The sequence below is a fragment of the Uloborus diversus genome, chromosome 9, assembly GCF_026930045.1.
Source record: "Uloborus diversus isolate 005 chromosome 9, Udiv.v.3.1, whole genome shotgun sequence".
Lineage (NCBI taxonomy): Eukaryota > Metazoa > Arthropoda > Arachnida > Araneae > Uloboridae > Uloborus > Uloborus diversus.
This window is the reverse complement of record NC_072739.1, coordinates 6,456,236-6,472,544: the sequence shown is the minus strand read 5'-3', so window position 1 is coordinate 6,472,544 and position 16,309 is coordinate 6,456,236. Positions and strand designations below refer to the sequence as shown.

Genomic DNA, 16,309 nt, shown 5'->3' with positions numbered 1-16,309 from the left:
GAAGAAAGCTTCGTGATGGCCACAACATACTAGTTTCATCGTGGTAAGAATTATTTTTAAGTAAATAAATGTTATAATTTAATTAAAAACAAATACTGTGTCATTAGTCAGCAGCGAAGGATAACACCAGGCTGTGTTAGAAATAAGAATTTAAATCTAGGCTCATGATGTAGCGTTGTGTAAGTTTTCATTTTTAATGAATCGAACATATATGTATCTGAATATGAAAAATTTTCAAATTTAACTGTTGCTTGTGCCGATAATGTATTTAAAAAAAATCTCCAAAATATATGAAAGAAAATAGTTTTTTAAAAGCAAAGAGTTTTTTAAAATTGCTTTTACAAATATATCCTTTGAGCCATAGTCACAATAGGGGGGGGGGTTCAATGTACTCCAAAATTTTAAGTGTCAAATTTGGCTTCCGGGATTTGGAAGTCTAGTCATCAAAGCAAAATATTGGTCGCAAAATACGACTAGTGGCTGCTTATTTCTAACACTGACATGGAGTTGCGAAGGTGGACTTGCTACCTCAAGGGTTTTTTAAGAAGCAAATTTCAATTTAATGGATTTTGCAAAATTGTAAATATTATTATTTGTATTGCATTTAATAAACTGCTTGGTTTAAAAATTCTTATAATTTATAAGATAAAGATTTAAATATTTCAAAAAAAATTATATACATTTGGAAACACATATATCATAATACCACAAGAAGTTGAAGTCCAATTAGATATTAAACCAAACTTGAAAACTTTGTCAATAAAAATTTGAACAAAAACAAAAAATCTCAGCTTTAAATTTCTATTGATATCATAATAATGTAACCCTTTTCTTTCTTCTCTTTTTATTTCAGTGTAACACTTTCTTTATTAACCCCAATTCCTTATTTCATTACATGAAGTTTCTTATTAGAGACACATACATTTTACATTTTCTTTTATATTTTAAATCAAATGTGTATTTTTATGATTGCTACATAAACCATTAAAACTCAATGTTAATATTCGTCAATTTCATAAATGTGCTGTAATAAAAAAATGCTTTTAAATCAACTAATCAATATTTCACTGAATATTGTGTATATACAACTGCATGTGTGATAAAACATGTTCCTTCAATGAGAAAAGTCAATATATTGACTTGTTATTGCTGAGTTACTCATTTTTAGTCTAGACTCTATTTCTTTACCAAAAAATGCACAAAATGATATTTTGTATGCATCTGTTTTTTCCAGTGTTTTTTTTTTTTTTTTTTTTGAAGTGGAAAAACCAGAATTCCCTGGTTTTTCCACTTTAAATGTACTCTGACAAATTGTCCTATAACTCTGAAAAGCTCATGACTCTGACAAAATGTCCTATAACTATTTTAGAAGCTTCATTTTTAGAAGTTTCCGATAAGACTCATTTTTGTTTTACAGTAATAGATACAACTGTATTGAAGTTCTTTATGAGTTCGTGGCTACCACTCACTTGTCATGAGGGTATTGTGTAAAATTGTTAAATAATTTAACTGTGCTAAACCCTCTGATTATGTGTTAAAAAACATTTCTGAAATACCTTGTGCTATCCCTGGAAAATCCCTGTTTTACCGAGATCATAGGCAGAAATGAAATTTACAGATTGTCTTGATATGAGGTTGTAGGAAAGCTTGTCCAACAACTACCAAGAAAATTGATTGGAACTTTATTTTAGCCTGAAATTTGGTTAAATATTGCCAAATCTGTCAGCACACCAAGTAATTTAGATCAGCATTTCTCAAAAATTTTTGACCAACGTGCCGGCAATTGCTTTTGAAAAAAATTTGCAGACCAGTAATTTTATTTTTCTTCATCTTATCTCTTTTTCTTTCTACCCCCCTCAAAAAAAAAAGACACCTTTCATTGCGGACACTCAAGATGATTTTTCTTTATTGAACGGGTGAGGTTATTTCCTTTTTATTTTCCTTGCAAGGAAAAAAAAAACTCTATGATTGTTAAATACCAGTGAAAAATTTTGAAAACCATTGGGTTTTTTTCCTTTTTTTACAAAATATAAAAATAATAATAGATGAATTAAAAAATAGGTTAAGAAAACTTTACTTAGTGTTAAAGAACTCTTAAGAGAAAAACTAAATGTCAAAAATAGGATATGTAATTATTGTAATTATTATACAGAACTAATAAACATTGCTGAAAGATCACAGAAAAGTTCAAAAATTAATCACAAGATTCAAGTAAAAGGTGTTGTATAGGATATTTATTTTTATCATCACGAGGGGTTTTTTTTAGAAAGTTTTTTTTTTTTTTTTTTTTTTTATAGTGTGGATGAGCAAAAATCTTTGAGAACTGGTCAGATTTTCTGTCAATTGGTGCCATTCTGCTGGACCACCGGTTAAGAATAGCTAGTTTGGATCATTTGCTGCAATTCCTGTCTATTCAAGCGGCCTCTTTTTTTGAGGTTCAGAAGACTACATAAATAAACAATAAATAGTTTTAAATATATTTCTCAGGGTTTCGAGTCCTAGTTTTGAAACTGATCATGTTATAGCTATGACTTAGAAGTCGTAGATTTATATGGTAAGTGTTGCCATTTTGGTAAGCTGTTGTTTTTTGTTTAGTGCACTTGTGTGTATTTGTATAAGAGTGCCTTTGATGGATACTTCTTTTTTTTTTTTTTTGAAGTTTGTTGTAGAAACGAACCTTTTTTTGCGAGCTTACTGCTTTGATTTTTCTTACGTTTGAAAGCTACTGCTTCTGCTCATTTCACTTTAAAAAGACTTATATATGCGTGCTTCTATGGATAATTTCAGATTTGTGTAGTATGATCTGGAAAAACGTTGCTCTCTATTTGTTTTCAGTCACCATTTTTGAACCTGAAACCCATAGCAGTTGGAACAAACTAAAATACGTCACTTAATTTAAGGGATTGCAACCTTCATGGAGTTAAGGACTTTTTTTACCTGGAATTTAGCCAAATATATGTTTAAAGAGCCAAGTTTTCACATACTTAATGTATGACCAGAGGCTTGGTGAAATACCCAAATTATTTTAGGCATCCGGAACTCTAATGAATATTTATTCTGCTGTTGGTAGGTGTAGAGCAGTATCTGCAAATTTTTATTTTTTTATGCTTTTTTATCATTTATTGTGCATTAGCTTTACTGTACAAGCTTGCTTATTTGGTTTCGGTTAAAAGTAAAAAAAAACACAAAAAAAAAAAAAAAAAAATCTCAAAAACTCATTTCTGAAAATACTGCACTTTACCTTCCCATGTCAGTATTGCACACAACCCTTTTTTCCTTTCTCGTTTTCCCGTTTATGTATTGTTCTGTTCCTTTGTCTTGTTTGTTTGTTTATTGACCTGCCAGATCTCCATTGATTGATTTCCAGTTGGCCATATGTAGGGCCGGCTGTAGTAGTTCTGCCGCCCTAGGCGATATTGACAAGTGCCTCCCCCCCCACCACCATCATTGAATAATAATAATAATATTAATATTAAATAAAAATATATTAATAAAATAAAAATGATAGTAAAGTGCTTAAAGTAAGTTTCTAGTTAAATTCTAAACTGGGTTTTGCATATCCAAGCACTGGTACACGCTTTAAATTATATTTTTTAATATTAAAGTAGTACATTGAAACAGATAATAATATTTTCAAGAGACTTTTAAATCACGCAATTTGCCGCTTCTAAAAGTGAATTGAATTTCTAGTTAAATTCCGAAGTAAGTTTTGCATATCCAAGCACTGGTACACACTCTAAATTATTTTTTTAGCTTTAAAGCAGTGGATCTTATGGTGCTACAACAAATATTCATACTTTTAAAAAAATGTTTCAATTTCGAAATTTGCCGCCCCTAAAATCTGCCACCCAAGGCGGTTGCCTACCCCAGGAGCCGGGCTTGGCCATATTGTTAAGAGTTCGTGATACTTCAAACTTTCTTGAAATGACGACACAGTTCTTGAGAAAGCACGGAAGATTTATTTACAGCTATGTACAGGAAGCGTAGTTACAACTGCTAAATCAATCATCAGCAATTAAGCAAATATCAATCGACACCGTAAACTCAACGGTTACACAAGTATTTACATACAAATACGCAAAAACACAGCTAAAAGGCTTCACAAAACAGAGCTAATACATGCTCTTCAGCGTACCGCTGACACGATTCACAAGCAAAAACTAACTCGAGACTAACTCTTTATGCCGCGGAGGCTATTTATAAATCCTTGAAAAGTTTCCACAATATTCCACTGAGAAGTTTCGATTACATTCTACAAATATCTCGTACTTACTTTTTATTCATTCACGAATCTTATCAATGAAAAATAGGGGGACCGTATACTTCAGCCAAATGTACGGGGGCTGTGTATTCATTACAAGAAACTATTTACAGATTATGATACTAAGATAATTTTAGATGAAAGATCATGGAATAAACGCCAAATTTTGCTAGATTACAACAAATTGATCACAAAAATATTACTATTTACGGAATTTGTAACAATATGTAACAACAACAACAACTTTGTTAATGTTCAGTGCAATTTGGCATGTGCGCATCACCTTACATAGTATAAAATGAAGTCTTCTAAAAGCGTCTGTTTCTTTGAACGGGCAAAACTCGGGAACTACCCGGTCGATTTCGCTGAAATTTTCACAGTACCTTTATTTTAGCACCGGAAAGGTTCGAAGACCGGTTCGAAAAAAAAATTCGATGAGTAGTTCTTGTTTTTAATTCCAATTTAGGCCCAGTTTTCACATAAATTCCCAAATATGAGGGTGAAAAATTAGTTGCACACATTAATATTATATATCGTTGAAAAGGGTAGAATTTTCCGCGTTCCACGCAATTTGTTTCAACTTAATTACGGCGGGAGTTATTTGCGTTTTTAGCTTGAATTTTTTTTAGGCTTAGCTGAAATTTAGGCACTACTTTCTTCATTAAATCTATCAATAAAAAGTGAAGGAATTGTCCCACGGTTTTCTTTTTGACACCATTGGATAGAGCGACATTTTGTACTCCAGATCCATCTCGACCTATGGTCGAAAAACTCAGCTACTATCTTGAAAGGAAAAAAAGTTACAAGCCTTTTTAAATCAAGTTCAAAAAATCTTATTTCCATTCAAATTGTTAACCATTTTCTTTCGCTTTTTAATTCCTTAAACTTATGTTATTTTGTGTTTCCATGGTTATGCTTTTTAAATCCATTTTCTCCATTTAATTTCTTAAAAGTATTTTAATAGCTGTCGTCATTGTTTGGGAGGGAAATTTTGCATGATGTTTTTATTTATTTATTTATGCCTGATTATTGAACATACGTCACTTGTCACAATTTTTTATTTTCAAGGTGAACTGGGCAACGCAGCTAGTAATTATTAAATTTTGTTTGGCAATTGCAATTTTGCAGCTAATTTTTCAATATAATTGAACTTTTGAACATCTACAAGTGTGATTCTACTGAACCGTATGCGGTTCATGAGAGCAGGTTATTGACCCCCTAGCCTACCTTTTCAAATAATGAATTGCATTTTTTTAAATGTTATGGACGAAATGTATCATTTTGTTTTCAGAAAGTTGTTCTACTTATGAAAAGGTTGAATTTTTCTTCCTAACCAAAGTAAGGGGAAGATTCAGCTGCTCGAAATTCGTATAAAACGGAACATTAGGATTGTTTAGTTTTGGATGAATTTGTCTTCACTCAAGCAAGCATTACCAAATTTTTACTTGGCGTCTTTTGGTGTATCCGGCATTGCAAATTCCCAGCATACACTGAGAACATGTTTTGAATGCTTTCAATTGATGAAAGTATTCCAACTGCCAAATGAGTATTTGTAGAGTAGGTTCGCTCTATTTAAAGGAAAAGGGAATTATTTAGAAAAAGGATCTAGTTAAAAAATCCCCGAAATATTTTTTGTACGAGGAAGAAATGCTGTGATTTTTAGCTTTCAAACGTGATTTTCCAGAACACCAGAAACTGACTATTTTGACTCCCCCCCCCCCTCACCTCCGTACTCTTCGATCACACTGATAAACACATGGTTTTACATATCCTATAGTACTTTTGCATGAGGCATCCATATCTGTTATCAAAACTATCACCTGTAGTTCTTTAGTCATTATAATGTGAATATTCGATTTTTACGTTTATTTCAGTATTCATTTCGATTATGCAATGCTATTTTTAATCAGAAAAATGACAAAAATCTCTTTGCCATACCTTAAATCAGTGATCAATTTTAGTTTTTTTGTAAAAAGTTGCGTCAAGTGTTGTAAACAACCCCAAACGACTATTATCTGGGCTTGACCTCTGATCCCCGCTAAACATAAGTAGCTATCAGGTAAGCAGTAGGGTCTTAGGAGAAATTCTACACCCGATAGGAAGAAAAATTGCGAATTCTCAAAGACAGTTCCACTCAAATTTCAGTATGAAAAATAGATGCGGAAAATATACTTTTCCCATAAAATTGGATTTAAGGAAAAATAAATTTTGAAAGGCTACGAACAAAAATATTTTTTTTTTTTTTTTTTGTACTTGAAGAACTTTCCCAAATTTAGTGATGTGGAAGTTAAAAAAAGCTTTTTTCGTGGGATCACAAATTAAAGAAATAAAATATATCCTGTTTTCAAGGAACATTGATTAGAAAAACGTGAATGTGTTTCTTTCCAGGATGCAGTAAAAAATTCCTAATGAAACAGGAAATCTGAAGCTTTAGAGATAGTATAGCACATGAGATGCTTAAATCAATCTTGGATTTCTTCCCCAAAAACTTGGACTGCAGTAGCGATGAACATATATGGGCGATTCTATCATGACATTTTAGTTATGAAAAATACATATCAGTAAAAATAGAAAGCAAGTATGCTTGTAGATTATTGCTGAACTTTCATTATATGACCTTTCAGAGGCAAATCAAAAGTCAAACAAGATAAAGTGAGACCTTATAGGTAAGCATTACCAGATTTCTTCAGTGTAAATGCCACTACTTAAAATTATTTGTGCCTTTCCTTCAAAACCCTTGCCTGATGGCGCATAATGGTTTACATTTTCTTATCCGGAGTGAAAATTACTACTAAGATCAATCAATAAAGTTTTTGAGACAGAAAAAAAAAAATTTGTAGACCAGTGTTGATTTCTGAAAAGTAATTAGTAAAAATTTTTTTTCCGGTTTATGAATTCTGTTACTTGTAACAGAGAAATAAGCATTCTTGATTCGTGTGCTAATTAATTAATACATTTGCGAAATAGGCTTTTCTAGAATAGATGGGAATAATTGGGGAAAAAAAGGAAATTTTAGGAGAAATTTTTTTTTACTTTTTTTTTTTTAAGTTTTAAAATTTCTAGCACAAAAGATTCATTTATTAATTTATAATCTTTGCATTCTGGTTTTTTACCCGACTGCGCGTGCGCGACGCAAAGGAGGGTTAATGTGTTTATCAGTCTATATATGTATGTCTGTTCCTATGTGGCGTTCTACAGGCTAAACGCCTTGGCCAATTTTGGTAATGCTTACGCCAATCGATTTGTGTTAACCTTGGGAGTGTCACTAAACAAATGACAGTAATCAAAAGTACCATTTCAAAAACCAGTTGCCATTTTGGCAGTTAGGGATCGGCGCGCGCTGGGTGTCGCAAGCTTCCTGCGTGCGAAAAATGCAGGTAGTTTTCACTGCCTGAATTGTTTGTTTACTAAGTCTACTAATTGGGGTCTCAGTGGCCGAGTGGTCTAAGCGATTGCTTCTCCCCCTTGAGGCGGGGGGTCAAGACACTTTTGCTCCGGATTTACTTTCCCCTCTTTCTGATGTAAATTCTTTAATGTGTTCTTTATATGAATTCTGTACAGTAATAAAAAAATTATGATGCGTAACGAAGGCAAGACACTCAGATTGTAGTCCTCATCAAAATAAACCCGTGCAATAAGCACCAAAAGAAAGAAAGTCTACTAATTCGATTTTCATCTCTAACATGTTGCATGTGTTTTTGACTTGATTCAAAGGACTGAGTTTCGCGAGAAAGATTTGGGGACTGACGGAGCCTCAGTGGTCGAGCGGTCTGAGTGACTGCTTGTCATTGGCACACTTGAGGCCGTGGGATCGACTCCAACCCTCGCTCCGGTTGTACTTTCCCATCTTTGTGATGTAAATTCTTTCATGTGTTTTATTATGTGTGTAATAAAAATGTAAATCATGCGTAAGGGAGGCAAGGCACACAGGTTGTAGTCCTCATCAAAATATACCTGTTCAATTAAGCACCAAAAGAAAGAAAAGATTTGACTGACGACGTTTCCGATTTCGCGTCATCATGAGTTATACAGGCTGTTTATATAGCTGTGCTGTGGTTGACTGAAGTTCGCGCATTTTTGCCGAAAGTCAAGCACATGTAGCTTTAAGCCGAATCTGGTCCCTAGAGGGACTAATTATCATTAGTTTAGACCACAGCAAGTTACTTAATAAACCTCACGATACAAACAAACTCTCTCAATGAAATGACAAGATTGCGAAATGTACCTTCTCATAATAATCACAACAAAGTCAATGAAAATTAACTAAAAAGTGTAAAATAAAAAATTATTAAATAAAAACAAAAAACCGGACTGCGTAAAAACCAAAAAAACTAAAAACAAAAATATATAAGCCCAGTAATTTAGAATGTTATTAAGTACTACTGAATAACTACACTGTTGAAATAGTTTTATAACCGTACACAAATAAGACAAATCATATATTCAAAAGCAGAATAGAAGGATCAACAGTCGGGGCCCATTCAAATTTTACGGGATTTCTTAAATCAGAAAGGAATGGGCCCCGACTGTTGATACTTCTATTCTGCTTTTGAATATATGATTTGTCTTATCTGTGTACGCTTATAAAACTATTTCAACAGTGTAGTTATTCAGTAGTACTTAGTAACATTCTAAATTACTGGGCTTATACATTTTTCTTTTTAGTTTTTTTGGTTTTTACGCAGTTGGGTTTTTTGTTTTTATTTAATATTTTTTTATTTTTTCTTTTTTTCATTTTTCAATATCTACATGAAAACAACTAACTTTGATAAAACAAGAAGCAAGGTTAATTTCTCTGTACGTCAAGAATTATTTGCTACTTTTCTCACAAAAGCTATAAATTTATATACTGGACAGAATTATATCATTAGTATTAATTAGTTTAAATGTTTAAGTTTAATGTATGGCCATTTAGTGTGTGTGTATATCATATATGTTTAAATGGACGTAACAAACTAAAAAAAAAGCAACTTTCTGTTTAGAAATTTTACAATTAAAAAAAAAAGTAAAAATGAAGTTACAGTCAAATATATAAAAATATGATTAAAAAATTAACAAAAAACACATCATTTCTAAAGTTAATGTTTGAATGATGATTTGACCAATTTGGATACTTTTTGTGCTTCGAAAGAGGACCTCTGCTGCTTCCGTTTCATAACTGCTGCTACCAGCTGTTTACTGAAATGAAAAGAAGCATAATTGCTAATTTTTATGAGTAAATGTTTTACGTATAGTACAGTAAAATTAGGCCAAAAAATGGCCAAACCCAAACATCCAAAAAAAAAAAAAAAAAAAAAAAGGTGAAACATGTTGCAAATTACTTCTTACCCTTCCAGCAAGAAGGTGTAAAAAGTCCCAGTACTTTACGCGTTGGGTTTTGGGGGAAAGGGGTAGGGGCGAAGAAATCCTCTGTTTAAGTAAAAATAATTACCATTACTTAAAAAAAATACTCAAAAGTCGCAGAAATCACACTCTATAATAGTAAAATAATAAACTCTCATAGAAAAAAAATGCTAACTAACCCGGGGTGCACAGGCGGGGGGGGGGGAGGCATGGCGCAGATTGCGTCATTGGCATTTTTAAGGCAGTTTTTTCATTTTTTCAAGGGGTATTTCTTTCCTTTTTGAGGGTTTTTACTCTGGATGGGTACTCCGTCACACTTCAGGGGTGCACCATCGCTTTGGGGGAGGGGGACCATGAATTTGCATTCTAAAATAAACGATTTCAGTGAAGTTCATGAAAAAATTTCACGGATTTAAAACTTTTCCGAAGTACAAAATGCCACACAATGATATAGTAATGTCAGAAGGATAATTCTAAAAGATCTAAGCGAGCTCAGTAACCAATTTAGTTGTGTCTGGAGTACAGATGCAAAATTTCCGGAAATTTTGAAGTGGTGGAAAAAACCAGTTTTTTACCGGGTTTTTTTCGGGAAAAATTGGAGAAAATGGAAAATTTGATTTCTTTATGAATAAAATTTGGGTTTCTTAATAGCTCTGTGTTCCTTGTAACATATAAAGGGTTAAGTATTAAAAAATATATGCTATCCACACATCTTTTTTTTTTCTGCTTGACAGAAATACACATAAAGGTAAGATAAATTAGAAGAAAAAACTTTTTTATTTTACAACTGAGTAGAGGGCTTTCATGGTCAAACCCAGAAATAAGTCAAGTCGTCAATCAACCAATAATATTGGGTAATGTGTGTCTAATCATAACAATTACATTTTCTATTTTAGATTGCCTTTGAAACTTCTGAAATTTTTGACTTTCAAACATGATTGATATTTTTTTTTTTTTTTTTTTGGAAGAAAAATAATACAATGTTACTGTCTGAAAATGAAAGTTATTGAGTTTTTTTTTTCCAATCCAGTCTAAGTCCAAATCAAAACTAAATTGGTTTTTCTTAAGCTGAACCAAAATTAAACTGGAGTTTAAGTTTATTCATACGGCCGTGCTAAACACAGTAGTAAAAGTAATCATACCAACCCTTTTTGAACAAATTTGAGTTAGTTATTATAACCAAGTTGTTGTCTGTTTCGTATTTTACTTAATAAATAAAATGTTTTAGGGTCATTTGATCAAGAATGAATCAAATATATGGAAGAGAAAACACTTTAAAATACAATATCTCAGCTTGAGCCCAACTGCAAAGTCCCCTTTTTTGCTTAGCACGGCAGTATACAGGGTGCGGTAAAAAAAATATCGGACAAAAATTGTATCATCGAATGGAAGAAAGGTAATTTCATTTTAATGAGTACTAATTTTTTTTTTTTTTTTGTTTTTTTGTTTTCTCACTTTATTAGGAAATAATTTACAATATATTACCTAGTTTATAATATTGTTTTTTGGCTTTCTTACAATTTTAAGCGAAATACCTGCTATTTTAAGTTGTTTAACCAAGTGGAATGACAGTTCGTTTGCTTGTTGTGCCTCGACAAACAGCATTTGAAACGGCATGCTGTTTCAAGTGGCTTGGAAATGATAGTCGATGTCCGGAAAGTGTACAAAAACGAACAGTGAAACATTTCAGTTAATCGTCAATTCATCCAAAAGTGAGTTCAATGAAATCCTCGGGTTTCCACGAGAGCAGTCGTTTGTGGGAAATTGTGACCGATAAGTGCGACTAACGGAAAAAACAGCTTTAACAGAAGTTTTGCAAGTTCCAAAAATTCAGGCATTCGTATCACTCTAAAGATGCCAGACAGAAACGTTTGACACGGGACCCGCAAGTCCACTCTGGAAGAGATAACTTTCACTGATTTACCGTTCAACCGGCTCATTTCCCCCAGAACCATAGGATTTGATCTGTAGACACCATAGGCTCCCATATAGTAGGGGAAGTGGGGGCTCAAGCCCCCCCCTTTGGAAATGAGAACTTCCTTCCTTTTAATCCTTTTTTCTTTGTAAAAATGTAAAAACATTTTTTTTCTCCAGCCATTAATGAATTAGTTATCAAAAATGTTAAATTTTATAAGCTCCAATCTGTACTGAAGTCGGTTTCCGTGGGGAAAATATCAGAGCCCCCCCCCCCCCTTAAAATGTTGCATATGGGCGCCCTTGCTAGACACTCCAAGCACCTTAGAAAGTGTTAGATAGCGCCAAAATCCGAAGTCAGGCTTGGTCTGAGATGGAATCAGTACAAGCGACGAAAAATCTCTAGTTTTTTGTATATGAGGGCCGTAAAATGAATCAAAAAGTGAACCAGAAGGACATTTTAGAAGTTATTGTACTTCTGTGGGCCTAAGAGCACTTTAGCATTGTTAGAGTGGACATTTTCCTTTAACTCCACACCGATTCATATGGCCAAAAAGACAAGAGTGGTGCAAAGCGCATTGTTTTTGACAAGATATCATTTTTTGAGTGGACGCTCTACTCGCTCGACCTCAATCCCATTTATTACACTGTATGGCCTATTTTAGAGTCAAAGGTCTACCCTAAACTACACATAAAATTGAACTCTCTAAACCAATTGCTTTATAGGGAATAGGATTGATAAAAGGACTTGCTGTCCTTAAATGTAAATTTCAATAAGCAGTTACATCTCTGTATTACTCCAAAAGGCTGCTAGTTTGAAACCAATTAAATTTAATGATTGCTAAAGGTCTTCTCATATTATTATTTTTTGTGTTTTGTTAGTTTATTTATTTTTAATAAAGTTTCTTGGAAAATTGCTTGCCCGTTTTTTTTTTTTTTTTTTTTTTTTTTTTTTTTTTTTTTTTTTTGCCGCACCCTGTACATTTTTGGTTCGCAGTCAGCAGAAACATAGTTTTGTGATTAAAGTTATGCTTGTTTGTTTTATGAAGAAGGAAAATAAATTCTTCGCTAATTTTATTGGTTTATGCTTTTTTGCAAAAAATATTATCAAACATTTTTTGATCTATATGCAAATTATATTGTCATACAACAACTTGCATTAACGTTAGACAGTATTTAACATAAAAGGGGAGGGGGGAGGAAATTGCATCAGAATTTAAGCGTGAGAAATTTCTAATCACTTTTTGCTGTAAAAGTGGAAATTTATTCCTTCGAAAAAAAAAAACGGTTTTTTCCGTTTTTTTCGGAAATTTTCCGGTTTTTTTCCCGACCGTTTTCATCTCTAGACTGGAGGTTGTTAAACTGTTTAGAGCGCTGGGGTGATATCTAAAACAAAATCCCTGTGCAGCGTAAAAAATAGTTCAAATTGACTGCAGTTTATCTCCTTCTTCTTAATTAATTTACTTCAACTTTTCTTTAATCTTTTGCCATTACCGTAAGGGGGGATAAACCGAAATTGCCAACAGTGAGACGGGCAATGCTGCAATTCTGCATCCTCCAATTCGGTGGGGGGTTCTCGTTTACAAACACCTAGCCGCCTCTCTTTTTCGCAGCCGATTATGTGAATTATGCTAAATATGCGAACATATACTTGCAACACTATCTGAAACTTTCGAGTACATTATGCAATTTTAAAAAATTTGATGCAAGTTTTAAAAAATTGATAAATATGTCACATCAGCTACCCAACGATCCAACGCAGTGACAAATTTAGGTGGTGCAGAACCTGTAGTGATTCAACGATGGTAGAAGTCTTGATGAGAGCAATAAGCAATACAACAGTAGAATGCTAAATACTGCTCTTCCCTCCCTACGGGTATTGACTCAAGTTGGTAGTGGTGTTGCTCGCCGATACTGGTCGGTCGCTGATAATAAGGTGAAATGTGATGAGGGGTAGTAACATAAAAGGATATAAAAACAAAAAATCTAGTGGCATTTCTTTGTGAAGGAGGTGTGCAATTATGTCTCTAGCTTCTGTTACGAGAGTAGTTACTATCTGTAGAGATGTGTAAGCCCAAACCATCTTTTACTCCGAATAGTATGAATAGTAAAAAAGATGGAACAACAAATTGCTAAAAAACTTCTAATACGAGTTGTACGCTGATCCTCTATCAGTATTCGATGAATCTGGTTTCAGAAGTAAAGAAAACCTGTATGGTTAAGTGTTGTAGGTGTTATTATCCCCCCCCCCTGAAGCAAAAGATCCATCCACGCCACCATCACAAAATAAACAGTTGGTGTCATATATGTTATAGATGGAAGATACCTTCTCGATCATGTTTTTTCTTTTTTGGTAATGATCTGCAAGCCTCAAGGAAATATGCCAGCAATGCAGTGTATATGTCACTTGTAAGTATGGGAAAGCTAGTGTCATTTTTGATGTGTACAAAGAAGGAGAAATCATCACAGAAATATCTGCGTCCTATTACAACAGCAAACCTCCCACTCTAGAAGACTTTCTTCGCCTCATATCTTGTGCTTGCTCTGAGGGGTTCATTAGAAAATTGAATGTTTGATAAGCCTGAAAGTGGACTGAAGTGCTCAACTATATGCGCAAACTGTGTCAGACATAGCTGCAACAATAACGATTTTGCCAAGAATCTAGATTCCAAGAAAGATCTTGATAACGAAGACTTTTTGTTACAAGCTTAGGAGAAATCATTTGAAAACTTCAGTTCTGTTGGAGCTTTTATCTCAATCTGATGACGTATTTGAGGCATGCATGTTATAAGCAAACTAAAAATTTTGCTTTTAAGTACTGCAAGTAAGCAATATAGTAAAAGGAGAAAAAAACCAGTTCAGCATAATTTTTCTGACCATTTTATCAAATGTGCCATCAGAAGGGGGGGGGGGGGGTAATTTTTCAGTATATTATTTCGTTTTGGGAGGTGAACTATTGTTCTTGTGGGGTGGACAGTCCTGATTTAATGCATTTTAAATTTACATGCAATAATACTTCTATTTGAAATGGAAAGAAGGGGGGGGGAGGGATTAGCGTATTATTTTTTTCGGGGGAGGGGGTGCTTAGCTTTGGAAGGAGGGGCACCATCGCACTTGGAGGATGGACACACTTGATTACTAACTTTAACTTTGCATAAAATAATATTTCCACTTGAAATGTATGGAGGGGGGGGGGGGGGTACTGCTTCGTTTTACAGGGATAGGGGGGCTCTAGGCGGGTTGTGTCATCCCTCTTGGTGGTAAACGCCTTCATTTTTATGCTTTTAAATTTAGTATGACATAATATTCCCTCTTGAAACGTACTCTAAAAATTCCGAAAAAATGCTCAAAACAGCAATTTTTAGATGCCCCCCATTCCAAAACCCGACGCACAATGGGGTGGGACTTTTTACCTGTTCTTATTGGGAGGGTAATAAATAATTTGCACCAGGTTTAGCTTTTTTTTTTTTTTTTTTTTGGATGTTTGGGTCCGACCCCTATTTTTACTGTACTAGTAGGTCTCTGTTAAGAAGAAAAATTACGAATTGCATATAGTTTAAATTTTTTTAATGCTTTACGTTCTCTAAGAAAATGTAACTTTATTTATTTATTTTTTAAAACTTCAATTTTTCCAGAAAATAAAAATAGAAAAAATTCCCCCCCCCCCCCCTCTGTCTCAAAATTGCTCGAAAATTTACATGCGTAGATCGGACTCTTAACTTGCAATAGAGTGAATAAATTCAAGTGGGCACTTGATCTTTGCTGGGGGTAGATAAATTGAATAGGAAAAACACAAATGTCAGGCTGGTCACCTCTTTTGTATCTGTTGAGTAATTATGTAGGATCAGTGAAAAACATAAAGAAACAAGCAGGTTTGCGTTTGCAGTTTTATTGAAAAATAATCCCTAAAAATGAACAGCAGACAATTCTTGATTTTTTTTCATTAAATAAGTTCATAGTCCTTTCTCGGTTAGCACTTCCTTGCTGAGATCACTGTTTCGGTGTAGTCAACGCTCTTGCTGCGCATGACATCCAACACTCTGGTCTTGGCTTCCTCTGCCAACCTTCGGGCTGTGCTGTCCCTCCTGGGTAGGCAGTGGAATCCGATTTCTACTTCATCAGCCACCTTGGGCTGACCTCCGCTCAAGCACTTTCCAATGGGCAGGATGGAGAAGCAGATTTGGTCTCCTTTGTACTGGACAATGTTTCTTGTTTCTGCAAGACGAAAAGAAATCTCAGTTGTTGATCTGCCAAACAAGGTGGTAAACTTCTCGTCTCTATGCAGGGACGTATACAAGGGAAGGGCGATCGCCCCTCCCTTGAGGGACACTCCACCGGTAGTTTTTCGAAAATGAAGTTCAAAAAACGCAAATTTAGACGAATTTCATTGATGTTGGGAGAAGGGAGGTTTGGGTTTATGACCCTATCTCGGAACCGTTTCGGAATTAAAGTCAAAACCCTTTATAGATCAATATTTTAAAATCAGTATACATAGTAAAAAGAATGTAATAAAAATCAATCGCCTCTCCCTTGAAAATTTCTGGATCCGTCCTTGCCCCTATGTTTGAGATTTGGTTTACTGAGAAGTCTGGAGGACATCGTGGTAACCTCCTGTCTATAAGATTTGATTGACTGTGAAGTCTTGAAGACAAAAATTTAAAGAAAATCGTCAAACAAATAGTAGGAGAAACTTTGTCTTTAATTACGATCGAAAAAGGGAGTTTTATAATTTTGGAAGACGAGAGCCCTGAAACAAGTATGCAAGGGAAGAGGTACTGAACTGCTGCAATA

General features: G+C 34.0%; 2 protein-coding genes across 2 annotated transcripts in view; one reads left to right on the top strand and one right to left on the bottom strand.

The window, feature by feature from the left end:
* Positions 1-16,309, top strand: part of LOC129230622 (isochorismatase domain-containing protein 2-like) — a 106,502-nt gene that overhangs the window by 30,252 nt on the left and 59,941 nt on the right.
* Positions 15,392-16,309, bottom strand: part of LOC129229731 (uncharacterized) — a 29,739-nt gene continuing 28,821 nt past the window's right edge. The window contains 1 exon segment of the mRNA XM_054864098.1: positions 15,392-15,733. Coding sequence (XP_054720073.1) covers positions 15,489-15,733 — 245 coding nt within the window. The 3' untranslated portion in view covers positions 15,392-15,488.